Source organism: Pimephales promelas, chromosome 22 (genome assembly GCF_988280905.1).
Source record: "Pimephales promelas chromosome 22, fPimPro1.hap1.1, whole genome shotgun sequence".
NCBI classification, from domain to species: Eukaryota; Metazoa; Chordata; class Actinopteri; order Cypriniformes; family Leuciscidae; genus Pimephales; species Pimephales promelas.
The window spans coordinates 22,085,110-22,104,960 of NC_142790.1; the positions used below are offsets into that span (position 1 = coordinate 22,085,110).

Sequence of the window (19,851 nt, forward strand, 5' to 3'; positions counted from 1 at the left end):
AAGACATAAAACAGATCTGTAGGGAAAAACATTGAACATGGCTGATGGGGACAAACATTTGTGTTCGTATTTGTTCAATTGTGAGGACCAACATTATGGAAAAAAAAAGTTATCATAGGGTGTAATTATCACCGGTTTAGTTTATAAAATAAATAAAATTTAATTTAAAAAATAATTAATAAAATAAATAATTAAATGTCTGTGTGTCAATTGGTGGTCCTCGCTATCAATTGAAGCAAATATGCTAAGGGAGTGGAAAATCCCCATAATGTACCATGAAAACCAGTAAGTGCTGACTGTTCACTGATCATGAGGTCAGTAACAAAATTACACTAGGACATCATTTGACGATGTTCTAGTAAATTACCTTAGAATGTGCTGCAACTAAAACGTTGTAGTCCCCAATCACATGTTTATATTAAGTCTTAAATATATTTAGCTTAGTTTGAGAACCACATTAAGGTTCCCATAAAGATACAAACGCCCCCGCGCGCTCGTCTGCGTAAAAGGCGCTGTCGCTTTAAGAAAGAGATGCAATCCTTGTAACGAGGGGGAAGAAGGATTACGGCCGCTGAGCTGCTTATTCTCTTTCTTTAAAACGACTATTTAAGTGGTAAGTGAATCATTTGGCAGTATTGTCTGTTTTGAAATATAATTCACTCAAAACTACATAAATGTGAGCTCGGACTGCGGCACTGATCAATACAGGTACCTCTGCGCTAACCATCCTGATGACTGACTCCATCACAGAGCATGTGATCAGTATGGATAACACCGCTGATGCCTATTTGCTTTAACTTAACTGTCTATTTATAAAGAGGTTACTAACGCTTGTTTGAATCATCTTGTTATGTCCGCCTCTATCTGAAATAAAGAAGACAGTGGCTGTGTCTCAAAACCTAACGTGCTGTCTAGCTAGACCACACTGATGGGCCTGAGGTGAAGACTCGAAATGCTGTCCAGATAGGAAACTCAAATCTTTATATAGTTCCTTTTGGACCAGCTGCCCGGCTTATGATTTACATTCCTATTCGATCTAAGCTAAATTTCTTATAAAATGTAATAATTTAAAGAAATAAACCACAAGATGCAGTGCATTAATACCACGGACGGTATTGGTGTTCTTTAGCACGACTTAAAACGACAAAAAGCAACTGTTCAATATAATAGTAATAACCTATTAATAATTTTGTCACAAACAATAAACAATTATTGTAAATATTATAATGTAATTATCCCAACTATCCAGTTGCAAAGTATAGAATTCAACTTGTCACAGATTCAGATCAGGGTTATATTTTACTTGAACAAAAAAAAAAATTGTTAACTAAATTGTTACATGAAATAAAATAAATGCTAACTGAAAAGCAAAATAGTTAACTTATTTTATTTGAGCTGTAATAAAATTCCAAAGCAACATCTGTCATTTTCATTTAGTTTAACTGATGTTAAATACACATTGTAACAAGGTTATAAAAGCTCACTATTACTCATCTCTGCATATGTAAATCTGTTTTGCAGTTTGACGTTGAGTAGTCAGAAGCGGCCTTGATTTGGCTCATATGTGCCTGGCATGGCCTTGTCAAACACTGGACCGCCAGAGGACCGTCCCTGACATCCTCTAGTGGATATTTTCTGGCCTAAAGCTTGGTAAGACCACTTCTAGATATCAATTCACCATAAATGCCTTGCTGGATTAAGGCTAAACTGAACTCTAAACTTAGAATGTCCTGAATAAAAGACTGAATTGTTAAATAGGTTATGACATATTTAGAATATTGTTTCTATGTGCTGTACCTCTTTATAAGATCTATCTATCTATCTATCTATCTATCTATCTATCTATCTATCTATCTATCTATCTATCTATCTATCTATCTATCTATCTATCTATCTATCTATCTATCTATCTATCTATCTATCCATCCATCCATCCATCCATCCATCCATCCATCCATCCATCCATCCATCCATCCATCCATCCATCCATCCATCCATCCATCCATCCATCCATCCATCCATCCATCCATCCATCCATCCATCCATCCATCCATCCATCCATCCATCCATCCATCCATCCATCCATCCATCCATCCATCCATCCATCCATCCATCCATCCATCCATCCATCCATCCATCCATCCATCCATCCATCCATCCATCCATCCATCCATCCATCCATCCATCCATCCATCCATCCATCCATCCATCCATCCATCCATCCATCCATCCATCCATCCATCCATCCATCCATCCATCCATCCATCCATCCATCCATCCATCCATCCATCCATCCATCCATCCATCCATCCATCCATCCATCCATCCATCCATCCATCCATCCATCCATCCATCCATCCATCCATCCATCCATCCATCCATCCATCCATCCATCCATCCATCCATCCATCCATCCATCCATCCATCCATCCATCCATCCATCCATCCATCCATCCATCCATCCATCCATCCATCCATCCATCCATCCATCCATCCATCCATCCATCCATCCATCCATCCATCCATCCATCCATCCATCCATCCATCCATCCATCCATCCATCCATCCATCCATCCATCCATCCATCCATCCATCCATCCATCCATCCATCCATCCATCCATCCATCCATCCATCCATCCATCCATCCATCCATCCATCCATCCATCCATCCATCCATCCATCCATCCATCCATCCATCCATCCATCCATCCATCCATCCATCCATCCATCCATCCATCCATCCATCCATCCATCCATCCATCCATCCATCCATCCATCCATCCATCCATCCATCCATCCATCCATCCATCCATCCATCCATCCATCCATCCATCCATCCATCCATCCATCCATCCATCCATCCATCCATCCATCCATCCATCCATCCATCCATCCATCCATCCATCCATCCATCCATCCATCCATCCATCCATCCATCCATCCATCCATCCATCCATCCATCCATCCATCCATCCATCCATCCATCCATCCATCCATCCATCCATCCATCCATCCATCCATCCATCCATCCATCCATCCATCCATCCATCCATCCATCCATCCATCCATCCATCCATCCATCCATCCATCCATCCATCCATCCATCCATCCATCCATCCATCCATCCATCCATCCATCCATCCATCCATCCATCCATCCATCCATCCATCCATCCATCCATCCATCCATCCATCCATCCATCCATCCATCCATCCATCCATCCATCCATCCATCCATCCATCCATCCATCCATCCATCCATCCATCCATCCATCCATCCATCCATCCATCCATCCATCCATCCATCCATCCATCCATCCATCCATCCATCCATCCATCCATCCATCCATCCATCCATCCATCCATCCATCCATCCATCCATCCATCCATCCATCCATCCATCCATCCATCCATCCATCCATCCATCCATCCATCCATCCATCCATCCATCCATCCATCCATCCATCCATCCATCCATCCATCCATCCATCCATCCATCCATCCATCCATCCATCCATCCATCCATCCATCCATCCATCCATCCATCCATCCATCAACTCATTTCTATGTAGTTCTCTAAACTTAGAATGTCCTGAATAGACTGAATAGTTTAAATTGGTTATGAAATATTGTTTCTATACCTGTTGTACAACTATTTAAAGCCAATGTGATTCTGGTGCCGAAATATAATATCTCTCTCACAGTATCAGAGTTTCAGAGGGTGTACATTTCCACCCACCCTCTCTCCTACGACTGTGTCCTGTATTGTAAGTCCTAAATATTTGTGCGTATGGGAGCTCTAGAAGGGAAAGAGATGCCATATGGCATTCTGTCTGCTCCTCTTAGTCATGCTCTAGTTGCCAAGGGTTAATGCGTCATTGTCACTGTCACACTCAGTGGATGATTTATGATGGTTGACGTGTTTCGTTAAAAAGTGTGACTTAATATGTTTTATGCACGTGCGTGGGCTGTTTTAACTCAAGCTGTTTAGGCAACATTCTCATTCACATTCTCTCTACACCTTTCCCCCCTTTCTCTCTTTCGCACTGCGAGGCTGCATAAATCATCAGTTGTGAATGGGTAAATATGTCCTGATTTACTGCTCCATAAGTGGATGTACATTTTCCCAATTGAATCAATGAAGTTTTGACACCCTTTTTGTCTCTCTCTCTATATATTACACGGCTCTCTGGAATACTTGATTCTTATTGGTCAGTCGGCTAAATCTGTGTTATGTCAGGGCATATTTATGTAAGATCACTGCAGAACTACATAATAGACTATCTATCTATCTATCTATCTATCTATCTATCTATCTATCTATCTATCTATCTATCTATCTATCTATCTATCTATCTATCTATCTATCTATCTATCTATCTCTGTCTGTCTGTCTGTCTGTCTGTCTGTCTGTCTGTCTGTCTGTACGTCTGTCTGTACGTCTGTCTGTACGTCTGTATGTACATCTGCCGTTATAGTGTACCTACTCTGGCATGTAGTGTGTTGACACTTTTGTCTTTTGTGAGTTTGAATCCGGCTAGAGACGTTTCCTAATCCTATTTCAGTAATTTCCTGTCACTATAAAAATGGCCACAAATAAAACAAAGGATTTGTACAATGATGTTGACGCATCAATATAACCTTTTTTCTTTTTTTTTTCTTTTTTTGTGGGCGAGGTTAAGCTGTGCGACGTTGTGCACATTTTGTTTTGTACTGCAATACTGCTTAAGGATTGTGTCTTGCGGTCTGCCTCACTCGTACTGCATCTCGCAGTGACTCAGCAAGAGAAAGCAAAAAAAAACGAATATGGAAATGCTTTACCGTTAACAAGCTGTGACCTTTTTATTCATCTGACTGAGACATAAGGAGATGAGACAGAAGATGGATCTTGACTTGTTTGGGAAACAGGACAGGACTGCAATGAACTGGATTTAAGGCACTGTGCGCACTGATTCAGGGTGGGAATAATAAGTCTCAGGAGGCTGGGCAGAGTTTTTGCAACATAAAACACAGTTTCACATGAGACTGCAACTATTTTTTCAACGAAGAATCAGATTACGCATGCTATTCTTGACTTTAGCTTACAAAAGAGAGCTTCATGTTGCGGCTGATGGGAAGAAGAAGAAATCAAACAAATATATCTTGCAGATTAGAGGAGACGCTTGACAGTTTACTGTGAAAACAGGACACACCCCGAGGGAGTGCAGTTCACTCATACACACACTCCCTGAAAGCACTGCTTTCCATGGTCAAATGGCGGCAGTCTCAGACTACCAGCGACACTATAATGTGAAGGACGAGGTAAAAGATGCTGTGTACGGTTTCCTCTACAGAGCAATAAAATGTATTTTTGTTTTGTTTTCGAGGACATTTCCTTAAACTAACAAATTTACTTGAATTGTGGAGAATAATATTGTTTATGCTTATGTTGTGTGTGTGCAGCCGGACGGTGAAGACATGCAGTCTGACGAGGGTACGGAGTGGCTCATGGAGCTGCTCACTGATGTGCAGCTCCAGCAGTATTTTCTGCGTATCCGTGACGACCTCAATGTCACACGTCTCTCACATTTTGACTATGTCAAAAATGAGGACCTTGAAAAGATCGGCATGGGCCGCCCAGGTGAGTGGGGTTGCATGTGTTTTATCTGTGTGAGAGGAGTTTTGAATGTTGGAAGAATTCATTCAATTATCATTAAATTATAATAAATATAATATAATATAAATATATTATTATATAATAAGATGAGGTGATATTATATTATATTATATTATATTATATTATATTATTCATCCCTCTCTGGCTCCGCAGGTCAGAGACGGCTGTGGGAGGCAGTGAAAAGGAGAAGGGCCATGTGCAAACGGAAGTCATGGATGAGCAAGGTATGGTGTGGATCCTGAAATGAAAAATGGCTATATATATATATATATATACCTTATACACACACACACACACGCACACATACATAAAATATTTAAGTGTTATTTTAGTTTTACTATATGACTGGCTACTTTTATATAACTATAAATATAACAAATTATTATTATTATTATTTTAGTTTTAGTTTAATTTTTATTATCACTTTATTTATTATTAGTGAAAAATTAACATTTTTAATTTCAGTTTTAGGTTTTATTACTTTTTAGTTTTAATATTTTTACAGTTAATAACTTAAACTTAATTCAGTTTATTTATTACCAAGGCAACATTTATATATATATTAGGGCTGTCAAACGATTAATCGCATCCAAAATAAAAGTTTGTATTTACATAATATATGTGGGTGTATATATTCAAATACACACACATACATGTCTATTTAAGAAAAAAATATTATTTATATATAAAATATTTATATCTATATATAATATAGATTATATATAAATCTATATACAGTATATACCTGAAAATATTTCTTAAATATATACAAGCATGTGTGTGTATTTATATATAGAAATTAATTATACACAGTGCACCACCCACATATATTATGTAAACACAGACTTTTATTTTTAATCATTAAGATTCACATAGATTATCACTGATGTCTGCCAGGTTTATAAATGACACCTCTCACTGTGTGAAAATCTACTGCATCTTGGAGTGAGAGGCAGGTGGAATCACCCTCAGCCGTAGTCTCTGTGTTTGGGCCAGCAGGTGTTCACCGGGAAGCGTCCTGACTCCGATTCCCAGACTCCAGCGGTGTTCCGCAGCTCATCCCCATCATCAGCTCAACCAGACGGTCAGCCAGCCGATCTCACCTGCCTCATCAGTGACAGAGACCTCACCCTCTACGAGAAACTGGGAGACGGATCCTTCGGGGTGGTGAAGCGTGGAGAATGGCAAGCCCCCTCTGGAAGAGTGGTAAGAGGGAAAGAAGATAAACATCTCCAGTAATGATTAGGTATCCATATGCAAAATGAATATAATGCATAGAGTTTCTTCCTGTGCTGTAGCTGAGTGTGGCTGTAAAGTGCCTGAAGACAGACCTGTTGGACCAGCAGGGTGAAGGTCTAGATGACTTCATAAGGGAAGTTAATGCCATGCACTCCCTGGACCACCACAATCTCATTCGTCTATATGGTGTTGTCCTCACACACCCCATGAAGATGGTGAGGATTGAAAATTGAAGTTTCATTGTGTCTTTAAAAAAAACAACTATATTCCTAAATGGGCCATTCTACAGAATTGGTTCAAAGTCAGAGTTGGAAACGTCTTGAAAAAAATCTTTGTTCCATGGTTCAAATCTTTTTCCACAAAATTTGTATGTATGCAAATTGTATAATATTCAAGGTACACATTTCTAATAATTGTGCAGTTAATTATCATATTGTATTTTCAGAAAGTTTTGGAATATTTTTCCTCTCCCCAAACTTGTCACTACCGCAACACAATAATAATAAGTACTTGATAAGAAGTCTTATATTTACCTATTCATATTTTGTTTACATTTACCTTGTAAATACATTTTTTTCTATTTAAAAAAAAAGTTTTCACAGGTAAATCAATAACTATTACAATTTTAACAATATTTAAAATATAATTGATACAATTTGTTATCTATTTGTGTTTTTAACACATTTCCCTCAAAATGATGGTACCTACAGTATTTGCAATGAAAGAGAGGCTATGATGAGAGAGAGGGACACAGAAATATTTCCTGAGGGGTGTCGTTTAAAATCAGTCTCAGCCAAATTGACTAAACACACACTGTTACGGTAGTGACATGAAAACATGACAGGACACATTTTTTTACATAAAGTTTCATAATTTAAAAATAAAATATAGAATAAATGTTTGTTTCTTTTTTAACTTCACTTTTTAAAAGAAAATGGACTTTTTAAAGGAAAAAAACATTTCAATAACATTTTCACAAGTTGAAGTGGTTAGGGTTCGGGACAGTCACCTCCCAACTGAAAGTACCCAATAAATGATGATTTTTAATATATATTAAGCTAATTGATATTTTAAATATTATTGTGGGATTCAGTAGATAATCTACGTAATACTAAGAATCTAAAATTTTAATACTTAAATGCTATTTAAATGTGTTTTTTGGTTGTGGGACAGCAATTTGCACCACTTCTGTAGAATATATAATCTAAAGGTGGACCATATAGTCTACCTTTATGGAATAGCAAACAAACCTAAACCAAATCAAACTGAACTACACTAATACTTTTACTTAGCAAGGACACATTAAATTGGTCAAGTGACATTAAAGACTTACACAAAAATATTTCAAATAGATTTTGGTTTTCTCCAGGAATAAATGACATTTTTAAATATATTAAAATAGAAAACAGTTATATTAAGTTGTAATAATATTTAAAAACATTGTTGCCTTGTTGAGCATTTGAGACTTTTTTTAAAAACCTAAAAAAAAAAAACTTTACTGACCTCAACTTTTGGTAGTGCAAATGGTTTTTAATTTTTGTGTGAACTACCTGTCTTATTTGTATTTCAGGTGACAGAACTTGCCCCATTGGGTGCTTTGTTGGACCGCCTGAGGAAGCGTCAGGGTCATATATTGATAGCGGTTCTGTGCCACTACGCCGTTCAGATCTCCTGTGGCATGGCGTACCTTGAGTCCCGACGATTCATTCACAGAGACCTGGCTGCACGCAACATCCTGTTAGCCTCCAACGACCTCATCAAGATAGGTGACTTTGGCCTAATGAGGGCCTTGCCTAAAAATGATGATCATTACGTGATGCAGGAGCATCACAAAGTCCCTTTTGCCTGGTGAGAAGAGTTATAGACCACCATCTTTTTTTGTATTCATTCCCCCAGCCCATGTTGACATCCTCTTGCTTTGCAGGTGTGCTCCAGAGAGCCTGAAGACCCGTACCTTCTCCCATGCCAGTGATACCTGGATGTTTGGAGTAACATTGTGGGAAATGTTCACTCACGGGCAGGAACCATGGGTTGGACTCAATGGTAGTCAGGTATACACACATACCTGACCCTAAACACTTTTTTCTGTAAGTAAAGTCATCTGTGTTGACATCTACAGTACTGTATGTGTCCTGTTGCATAGATTCTCCATAAGATCGATAGGGAGGGAGAGAGGCTTATCAAACCGGAGGACTGTCCGCAGGACATTTATAACGTCATGCTGCAGTCCTGGTCGCCCAAACCCGAGGACAGGCCGACATTTGTGTCCCTCAGGGACTTCCTTGTGGAGGTAAGGTCTCGAATAGCAACAGCAGATGGTGATTATACTGGTTAGAATGTCCTTGTATCAAAGTCTTTTTATTGAATCGCACATACACCAGAATGTCAGTATTATTATTGTTTTTTTAATTGACTAAGTCTTTCTAATTAACTTGTAGACAATGCCCACTGACATGAGGGCACTGCAGGACTTTGATGAACCAGACAAACTTAAAATTCATGCCAATGACATCATCACTATCATTGAGGGCAGGTGAGGACATATTTTGCATCAGCCAGGTGTGAGGAACCACTGTATATGTGTCCGCTGTTAACCTACGGCCTAGGAAAAATAGAAAAAAATGTTAAGGTATGCCAAAGTCAGAATTTGATCAATAGATTTAATAAGAAGACAAATTAATTACAATAATTTTATTCTTGACAGTCATTTATGCAAATGACATGAATGTTGAACAGACCAGCCTTGCTGTCTTTAAAAAAAAAATTGTATTGTACTCGGTGTATTTACTCTAGTTATTTTAGTCTGTTTTTACAGCCTCATTTCTGTGCTACAGAGCAGAGAACTATTGGTGGAGAGGTCAGAACAGACAGACTCTAAAGGTGGGACAGTTCCCGAGGAATGTGGTGACCTCTGTGGCGGGTCTGTCTGCTCACGACATCAGCCGACCTCTCAAGCACAGTTTCATCCACACGGGCCATGGAGACACAGATCCACTCCGAAGTTGGGGCACCCCTGACAAGATCGATGAGTAATATTCCATGACCATTTCACTACTGACTTCTTGTTAGGAGACTATGGATTATTTTATCTCTCAGGGAACAGACCGCTTTCCTTGTGTTCACCACTAGAGAGCAGCAATATATTATTTTAAAGCAGTAATTCTCAACCTTTTTGAATCAAAAGCCCTCCATTGTCCCGAAAAAATACACTATTTCCGGGAATTCTTCAGTAATTATAATAAAGTTTCTTGCTTTTAAACTTTTTTTTAAATGGAAACTTTGAATATTGGTATTTTAATTTATTTTACCTCGATTCATTTTGTGATTTGAAATATTTCAAGAACTGTACCACTGTTTGGCTGAAAGCTAAATGCGCGGCAACTGAAAATGCTAATAGAAAAAAAAAAGCAAATAAGGAAAACATTTTCATCAGTTTAACAACACGTGCTCCAAACACTCACAACACAACCAAATACAGAAACGCACTGCAAATACTCACAAAACACAGATGATCAGGATGTTAAAATTAACAAAAAACTCACCCTTCAGGTCATCATTGAACATTAAGCATGTCTCAAAAATAAATTATTTAATTTTTTATCATAATTTAGGAAATTGCAGTTTATATCTTGATTTTATGTCTTTTTAGCATTTTAATTGTAATTATTTTTATATATTCATGTTAATTTGTTGATTTAAATACTGTTTAGTCATCTCTGCTGCCCACTTGTTGAGAACCACTGAATGACAGAAAATCCGCAGAGGTGGATTTAGTTATTAACCCAATGTGCTTTGTGTTCAGTTTGTACCTTGGTAATCCCATGGATCCTCCAGATGTTCTTGGGATGGATTCAAATACGGCCAAGCCCACTAAACTTCCAAACCGGGCGAAAAGTAAGCAATTGCTTGATCTTGTGTTGAGCTGGGCTGTTCTGCTCTTCTTCAAGTTCACCTCTTATCTCTTTTTCTCTGTCTTCTTTTATTTCTGACCTTTTCTTACTGTTGTGTCAGAACAACCTCCCCCCAGACCTCCTAAACCAGCAGTTCTACTTAAGAGTAAGAACCATTTCTTTTCCTCTAAGAATCACATGACAAAAACAATTTTCCCCAAAGTTTTTCCTTATGACTTGTTCCCAGAACCATTTTACGACTCTGTGCTGGACAATGATGATGATCTGATAGTGACGGGTGTGAAGAAACTCTCGCTTAAGACTCCCACGTACCTGGGTTTACGCCCCTGGCCTTGGGAAAGCGTTAGTCCGAGTGACCGCCTCAGCGAAGTCTCGCTCATTGACTTTGGAGACGATAGTTTCAGCTCTACGTCACCCTCACCCATTACCGAGACGCCCAACCCCAGCACAGCGAAACCACCTGCATCCTACGCCGCATCGATCTTAGATATGGCGCCACCGCAAAGCCCCAATCGAGCCCTGCCCAACCCCATGCACCCTACTCCTGTGGTGGATTGGGATACGCGGCCTCTACCTTCTCTTTCGGCATATGACGAAGTTGCCTTGGATAGTGCTGAGCAGGAAGACATGGAAGTGAGCTCCATAAATGCATCTGCGGCGGTGCAGGAAGACACTGTATCTGAACAGACACAATTAGGCGATGACATTAAAGTCGATGGGAAATGCAATGTGGAGGACAACCTCTTTCTACCATTCAAGCATGGGGAGGAATCCCACTCGTTTTCGCAATCAGCAGACATCTTCAAGGAGCTACAACGGGAGGTGATGGTGAAGCTTCGGGTCCCTCCGACCGGACGTTCCCTCCCTTCTTCACCCCTCCCGACTCCTTCAGCTCTCGCCCCGCACCGACAGATCATCCTGCCCTCCTCCTATGAGGACAGGCCTCAAATCCCTCCGAGAATCCCAATCCCACCCATGCGGCCCTCTAAGCGGGCAGGAATATATGGCAGCAGACTGTCGGTTTCTCTTGGAGACCAAGAAGACGTGAGCCGCTGTCCGCCTCAGATACCCCCAAGGGATCACGCTCTATCTCAGCCCAACTCTCGGGCACCGAGCCCTATGGTGCAGCAAGGCGGCTCCCCTCAACAGAGATCCAGCCTCTGTTGCGTCGGATCATTGGGCTCCTGCTTATCCCCGTCGTCCTATTCCTCTGCGCCATCCAGCTCCTCCACCACATCATCTACGTCAACCGCCACCACTGCAAGTTCTCAGTACGGATCTACTGAAGTGGGCCAGGCTCCGGCTAAGAGTCCCTGCATCCTCCCTATCGTGTATGGTGGCGTGAAGGCCAGCAGCACTCATTACTACTTGCTACCTGAGAAACCGGCATACCTGGATAAGTACGAGAGGTTCTTGAAGGACTCAGAGGGAAACAATGAGAAAAAAACTACAAATATGGCCACTGTGAGGCCTATGGTTCAACAGCAAGCCAACAAGCTCAGTTCTTCCACCGGACACACTAGTAACAGCGGGACTTCCAACAGTCTGGCCTGGCCGAGCAGCACCCAAGCAGGTGCCTTTAACCGTGTCACGATACAACAAGTAAGCAATTTTTCACCAGAGACTCGCACTCAATGATATCATGGTATTTTGAGATGACGGATTGGTTGTTTCTCTAGGTGCAGGAGGCGGTACATGGAGTGACTGTAGAGGAGTGTCAAACTGCCCTTCAGACGCACAGCTGGAACTTTCAGGAGGCCGTCAAATATTTGAAGGTATCTGTGTGCTTCGTTTCAGACACAAAAGAGAGAGAGGTGCTCATGGATGATGAAAGATCGTTGAAGCATTTACACAGATGACTGTTTTCTGACGTAGGTGGAGCAGTTGTTCCGACTGGGTTTGAAGGCTCGGCCCGAATGCATAGAAGCTCTGGAGAGATGTGGCTGGAATCTGGAGCAGGCCAGCACTCAAATGCTGGACTCCTACGGTCCATCTAGACATAGGTAGTATAACTATATGATTGTTAAAGGGATAGCTCACCCCAAAATTAGATTTCTTTCTTCAGTGAAACATGAGAGAAAATCTGAACAATTTTTTATTGTGTCCATACAATGAAAATCATGGGGGTCCAGTGTTGTGATATTATTTAAATGTCTAAAAAAAAACCAATTCTTTAATTGTCGTTTTACACAGAAAAATAAAGTAAAGCGGAATTCTTCATATATTCAACATATCTCTGATTTGTGTCAGGTTCTAATGGCAGAAAAAAAAGGAAGAACAGAGCAGATCTCCGTTCCAGCGAAGCAATGAGAATCGATCCAATGAGAATTCAGCTCTTTGACTCTTGACCAGTTATACAATGGATGTTTGCTAATAGATTATGCAGGTAATTTGAATATTCATTGCCTATCTGTTTATAATCAATACAAGAAAAATGCAAAATTCACTTACTTGAAGTACAAGTGCAATGTGAACAGTTTGTATAAGTTTGCTTTTCGCTGCATCAAATGTGACTTTTCACTACTGCATTCAGCCTGTGAAATGTTTGTAGTTTATTTATTCTGAATATTTTATTTTATATTAGGAACCATCTGAAAAGTGGGGACATAATTTAAATCTTATCAGCACTGCTCAATATTTATTGAGTGATGTGAGTTGTAATGGTTGCTTCATTCCTTATTTTATGTAAAGACGTTACAGGGTATACTGGTCAGATATTATAAGCTTTTGAATGGATGTATAGACCATTAAGGTGCAGTCGCATTTACTGTTGTTCTGTGAATTTTTGTGGACGAAGTCGGTCGTTTCAATAGGGATTGAAATCCATGTGATCTGCAATTTCGTGTGAGGCTAAAAGATTTCCCCACACAGATTCCTCAAAGGGTTCAAGGTCACATGGCGAATGACCAATTTGGTTTGAAAGTGACTTCTGTGTAAGCTGTGCTTCATACATCGCCACATTATTGACAATGGACGATGGACTTTTTCCTGTGAAATTTCATGATAATATTACCACACATTTCTGCATCTATTATGCTCATACTTTGGTTAACTCTCATTCATGATGTGGCATGCAGTATATAGGCCTTGTTGCTAATATCAGCTTATACTAGTTTATCATTAGTTTTATTCTATGCTGTGGTGGTAAAATTAGTCACCGCCCTGAGACTGCACAGCCACAGCTCACCCATAGTCTGTCTTTTTTCCCCCTCATGCCTCTATTATTTTGGTTTAATCTATTTTAGATAACCCACAATTAAAACGAACAAACTGTGATCGAACTGAGAATGTCAATGTTCATTCCTCATTCCTCAAGGCTATTGTGCCATCATGATGGCTGCAGAAAATACTGTAAATGCACTTATTTTATTCTTAATTCATCAGTTTCTTGTTAGTTTTGTTGGTCTTCATTGTCCTTATCACTGGACCAATTGTTCTCAGTTGCTGATTTAGCTATTATGAGAAAAATATTATCTTTTTCATTTACTTTTAGGTAAGTGGAACTCTGCTTTTATCTTTGCATTTTCCGATTTTGCTCAGGTTCATATATCACAGAAACAGCACTTAGTCTCTGTAATGAAGTCTCATTTAATGAAATGATCTTAACTGGAACTGAGTAACAGCTTTTAATGCACATTTTTCTTCTGTCAGAACATGTTGACCGTGTCCATATGTCACCCACTTTGCATCAATCACTTACAAACATCTTACTTAGCAAATTGAGGCTTTTGCTCTGTGCTTTTGTGCTCTGTAATTTTCATCTGCCTCCTGGACAGATGCTCAGTATTCTAGTTATGTTTTACCTGCACTGGTTTTGTGTTCATGTCTTTGGAATTGTGCTCGCCTTATGTAGGTTGCCTCCCACTTTTTCTGAATTGGATGACAGAATGCTGGGCTTACTGTAAAAGCTTTATAAATGTGTATTCTATAATTGTCTATATGTATTTTTGTACTGAAGTATATATTTAAAACTGGTGTGAACGAGGTTTCATTATTTTATCAGTCTTTTAAAGTTTAAAGTATTATGGCAACTATTCACAGATATATTCACAGATTATACAGAACGCAAGATTCTTAAATCTTATGGACTCATTTAGCCAAGAGGCAGAGCTGGACTATGGGGCCCACTGACCCAGGAAGTGGAGCTGCACCATGGGGCCCACTGACCCAGGAAGTGGAGCTGCACCATGGGGCCCACTGACCCAGGAAGTGGAGCTGCACCATGGGTCCACTGACCCTGGAAGTGGAGCTGCACCATGGGGCCCACTAACCCGGGATGTGGAGCTGCACCATGGGGCCCACTGACCCGGGATGTGGAGCTGCATCATGGGGCCCACTGACCCTGTAAGTGGAGCTGCACCATGAGGCCCACTGACCCGGGATGTGGAGCTGCACCATGGGGCCCACTGACCCTGGAAGTGGAGCTGCACCATGGGGCCCACTGACCCCGGGAAGTGGAGCTGCACCATGGGGCCCACTGACCCTGGAAGTGGAGCTGCAGCATGGATATCCACATGAGCTATGTGAAGCCTTACAGAATATCTACTGAATGTCAAAATGTACAGGACAAGGTGCTGTCTAATAAATATATAAATATATTTAATAAATGAAATACATAAAATATTACAAATTAATGAACTTTTTTTTGCTGTTATGTTGTTAGTTTGTCAGGCATCAAAAAATATTTGAAATATGGATGCTGATATACTTTGACGATTTCTCTAAATCTTTATTTATCTAATCCACCATTAGATATCAGTGCTGTGCTAAAGAATGAAAGATTTTATTGCTTTCAAAGTTACTTGTATCATATTTCATATCCCCCAGACATGAATTTGTTCTCCATTACATTAATAGCACTTGAACTTCTAGAGCAAACTTGACAAATAACCCCAGGTTTTAAGGGGTCTATTTTAGCTGTCTAGTAGTCTCAGCCTCAGACGTCACGCTCATGGACCGTTGGCTGAATGTCTAATGCATAATATGTATATGCATAATATGTATATACATAATATGTATATACACTGAACAAAATTATAAACGCAACACTTTTTTTTGCCTGAATTTTTCATGAGCTGAACTAGCTGAAACCAGTCAGTATCCGTTGTGACCACCATTTGCACGCAGTGCAACACATCTCCTTCGCATAATGTTGCCTTTATAATATTGTTCACTGTGTGTATGTATGTATGTGTATATATATATATGTGAGGTTTGTTTTTGGTTAGCCAGGAAAGTCATCTAAACAGCAGAAGACTTTCAAAATCCTCTTCTTCCATATCATGTTCAGTTTCTTCCATCATTGTCATGCTTCATATCTCCACAGCGCTTGTTAGCTTAGCTTCCAAACAAGATGGCTGATATTGATTTCAGTATCTGCAAGTGAAATCCCACCCACTGATCTGTAATAGGCCTGTAGGGTGAGTGGGTCCCACCCCCTTGAATAATAATGAGCAAATGTTTGTAGTCTCTACAGATTTCATTGAAATGTGACTTCCTGCTTATTATGACGCAAAATGACGATTTTTACGGAATATAAGGGAATAAACCATGACCATTCAAAAATATGACTGGGTTTCTAAAGATACAAAGCCTAATGCAAATGGGTGAAGTGTCCCTTTAAGATTAAGATTTACATGTGCATCACAAACCATTTAGATTTCTTTTTTGGGTCTCCACTTGATGTCCAGTGTAAAGCTCTAAAGCAAAACCAATTGAGAAGCACTGATCAAGAATACTAGAAAGCATCAGAGTGAACCGTGCAATCAAAATTTCCATTCAGTAATTCCTTTGTTTATTAAAACCTTGTGGCGCGTAAAGCACAGACTATTGAAAAAATTGAAATGGCCCTGATACATTCAAATTGGAATTGAAAGTTTTAGGAGACCAAATAACTATCTTTAACTCTTATTGAAAAGCCCCACTGCGTTCAAGTAATATCCGACGACTCTTGTTCCTGATAAGATTGGAGATTAGACGTAATGCTAGATCAGATTTGTGTCTGCTGTAGTCCGGCTTCTGGAAGCCACTATCACAGAAACATCTAAGACAGCTGAGATTCAGATCGATAACACTCCTGTTGTAAGCAAAGCTGCTGTTCTTCCCATGAGTTCCCCAGTATACCAAGGCAGCTGGTGATACTTCAAACTTTATAAACAGGTTTTTTCATCATTTTCAAAATCTCATGAGGAAGATGACACAGTTGGATAAACTAAAAGGTGTGCATCTGCAAAGGGTGTGTGTTCGTTATTACCAAGAGACCTGAAAGTGCTGTCTGCAGTGGTTGTTTGTCCATACAGAAAAAGGGGACATATTCCCAGTTTCATTGTCTTGTTGTGTTTGCTTGAGCATTAAAAGCTGTGTTGGAGACCTAAATGTTCTGTGACTCATTGCCGAACCTGAGTATATTGATCCCATCACACTCAGATGATGTCTGGCTCTTCCCCGGGACCCAAAAAGGTTCATTCAAAGGTGTTAAACCCAAGGGCTAGAAGATAGATAATGTGCTATTCAAAGGAATATTCCAAGGTAATTGCGTTAGCTGAGCGGCGCACTGAAATGAAAGTTCTTGGCTGAAACCAACTAGGCCAAGATCTAAAACTATTTAGCATAATATCATAATCAGGCGCTATTTACATGTAAATGGGATATCACATGCTTATTACTGACATGAAAATTCACCCTATCTACTTAAAGAATGTTATTGAACCTATTGTGAACTTTTCATCCATTTTTTTTTTTTAATTAGTTTTTACCTTGTCATTTTTTATGGAAATGTCAACTCAATCTTCTGCTTTGAGAAATGTCATAACTGACTGGTGACTGCAATCTTGCATTCAGATCTGCCTCCATCCAATCAACAACCCTATATTTCTTCTTTTTTAGTATTTTGTTTCACTTGTCACAGTAATGAAGACAAGATCTGTTGCTATTTTTCTAGTAAGCTGACTTGGACTTTAAAGTAAGCTGTTTCTGTTGAAATATTCAGTCAAGAATGTCAGCCTGAAATTTGTGTTGTATAGTTGATTAAATGATCAGAATTTTCAAACAGAGCAACGTTTTGCCACAGAGTGTGCTCTTTTTTTGGTGGAGTCAGCCTACAAATGGTTTAAAACTTGAATATGGAGAAAGAATGTAAAAAACACATTTTCTTTTTTTTTTACTCTGAAAAATGTTGATTATGCAGCGTATCAATAAACAGCATGAGTCATACAGTCTAACCATTTTATGCATTTAGTGTTTTATATATATATATGTGTGTGTGTGAATATATGAATGTTCATAAATATATATTACAAATAATTCTGAAATATTTTTCTCTGTCTGTATTGTGGCCTTGAGTGACATTTTCTTATAACTTTAATGTCTGATGGTCCGACTTTAGACATTAACGTGACGGAGGAGGAACAAATGTGAGGGTGCAGGTGGCTCGTCTTAAGATAAGACCATGGCTGTAGTTCAAACAGCTTTACACCCATCAATTTCCAAACTGTCATTTTAGTGACAGATAACTGCAGGTCACCAAATAAGCTCCCCACCATCATAACGCTTCCGTACCAACACCCTCGCCCCCACACACACACCTTGATGAAAAGCCAACAGCAAATTAATTTAAGCTTTGATGACTAATGGGTACAAACCCTCCCATCAAAGTTCTTGATTATCTCTGTAATGTGTGACGTAATGCATGTTTATCATTCAGTCTTCCTCTCTCACTTGAGTCTTTTTCTTTTCCTGTTTCACTTCTCATTAAGCAGAAGCCTTTGGCCCGAGCTGCAGCGACTTTGGGTTGAAGGTGTTTGTTTTCGTAATCCTCTTGTTCCGTGGTGTGAAATTTCCTTTCCTTTTCACCTCTGCTCGTCCACTGGGCTTTTTCAAAATACATATCATAATAATTATTCTCTGTTCCTCTGAGTGTGATTCTGTGAATCACAAGTGTGAAAAGAGTCTCATGATGCCCTAATGCACGAGTCGGAGACAGCTCTGTATGTTCAGTGTTCTTTTCATTAAGGACAAGAAAACATCACCATTTACTGTGAGCTACATCTTTCTCTATATGCACTCAGCATGTGTGTATACGTGTTTTTGTGTGTATGTGTGTCCATCCATCCAAATGTTCTTTTTTTCTTTCTTTCTAACATCCTGCAAATTTATCTGGCATTCTTCCTTCCTTCCATCTGCCCATCCATCCAGCCATCATTTGTTCCATCTATCCATCTATCCATCTATCCATCTATCCATCTATCTATCTATCTATCTATCTATCTATCTATCTATCTATCTATCTATCTATCTATCTATCTATCTATCTATCTATCTATCCATCCATCCATCCATCCATCCACCCACCCACCCACCCATTTCCATCCATCCATCCACCCACCCACCCACCCACCCACCCATTTCTGGTACAAATTTCAAGCTTATTTATAGATAAGGTTAATAAGGTTGCCAGCTGCATCCATATTTTGTTCCATCCATCTATCCGTTCCATCTGTGCATTGTTCTTTCCATCAATCTATTGTTCTTTCTATCTGTCCATTTTTTGTTCCATCCATCCATTGTTCGTTCCATCAATTCATCCGTCCGTTCCATCTTTCCATCCACCTATTCATCCATCTGGCAATCTGTCCATCTGTCGTTCTCTATTTTTTTTTTTTTTTTTTTTTGACGAACTTTGCTTTTGATTTTAAAAAAAGTAATACGAATTTCTTTCAAATTTTCAGTTCATTTTCATTATAATTCTAAAAATTCTGTGTCATGTTTGCTACCTCGGTTTAACTGATTTCAAATTAAAGAAATTAGTGCATTTTCAGTTCATTTCTAAATGGTTTCTGGTCATGTGCTGGTATCGATTGAAGACGGTTTAAGCACAAGAAATTACGTATAGCTTAATGAAAATGGTAAAAATGTAGAAAGGTTTCTGCAAGGGTTAATGGACAGAAAATATAATTAGCTCACTATAAAACAATAGAAGTCAATGGAAAGTCTCCTCTATGGTAGAAAAAAACATTGTGTGTGTTGTTCTTTCTCTGTGGGGATTCT

The 19,851-nt window shown here is 39.4% G+C and overlaps 1 protein-coding gene across 7 annotated transcripts; it reads left to right on the forward strand.

Annotated features, from left to right (window-relative positions):
• The first annotated feature begins 499 nt into the window (after positions 1-499).
• On the forward strand, positions 500-17,963 carry tnk2a (tyrosine kinase, non-receptor, 2a). Of its 7 annotated transcripts, XM_039685188.2 has the most exons (17): positions 500-613; positions 1,522-1,650; positions 5,443-5,620; positions 5,810-5,880; positions 6,635-6,862; positions 6,955-7,110; positions 8,466-8,743; positions 8,820-8,946; positions 9,039-9,185; positions 9,334-9,428; positions 9,730-9,924; positions 10,698-10,789; positions 10,907-10,951; positions 11,033-12,408; positions 12,486-12,581; positions 12,682-12,809; positions 13,057-17,963. In XM_039685188.2, the coding sequence occupies exons 3-17, from the start codon at positions 5,458-5,460 to the stop codon at positions 13,061-13,063; spliced, it is 3,204 nt and encodes a 1,067-aa protein (XP_039541122.2). In that variant the 5' UTR covers positions 500-613; positions 1,522-1,650; positions 5,443-5,457; the 3' UTR covers positions 13,064-17,963. The 7 variants fall into 7 exon arrangements, with proteins under 7 accessions (XP_039541122.2, XP_039541119.2, XP_039541117.2 ...); XM_039685185.2 differs by having other exon boundaries at positions 6,656-6,862; positions 10,907-12,408; XM_039685186.2 differs by lacking the exons at positions 500-613; positions 1,522-1,650 and adding an exon at positions 4,757-5,301 and having other exon boundaries at positions 6,656-6,862.
• The last annotated feature ends 1,888 nt before the right edge of the window (positions 17,964-19,851 follow it).

Coding starts and splice junctions, on each gene's coding strand:
- tnk2a (XM_039685183.2), top strand. CDS start 5,254: ATGGCGGCAGTCTCAGACTACCAGCGACACTATAATGTGAAGGACGAG. Junction 5,881..6,655: donor GGAAGTCATGGATGAGCAAG/GTATGGTGTGGA, acceptor TTGGGCCAGCAG/GTGTTCACCGGGAAGCGTCC. Junction 8,947..9,038: donor TTGGACTCAATGGTAGTCAG/GTATACACACAT, acceptor CCTGTTGCATAG/ATTCTCCATAAGATCGATAG.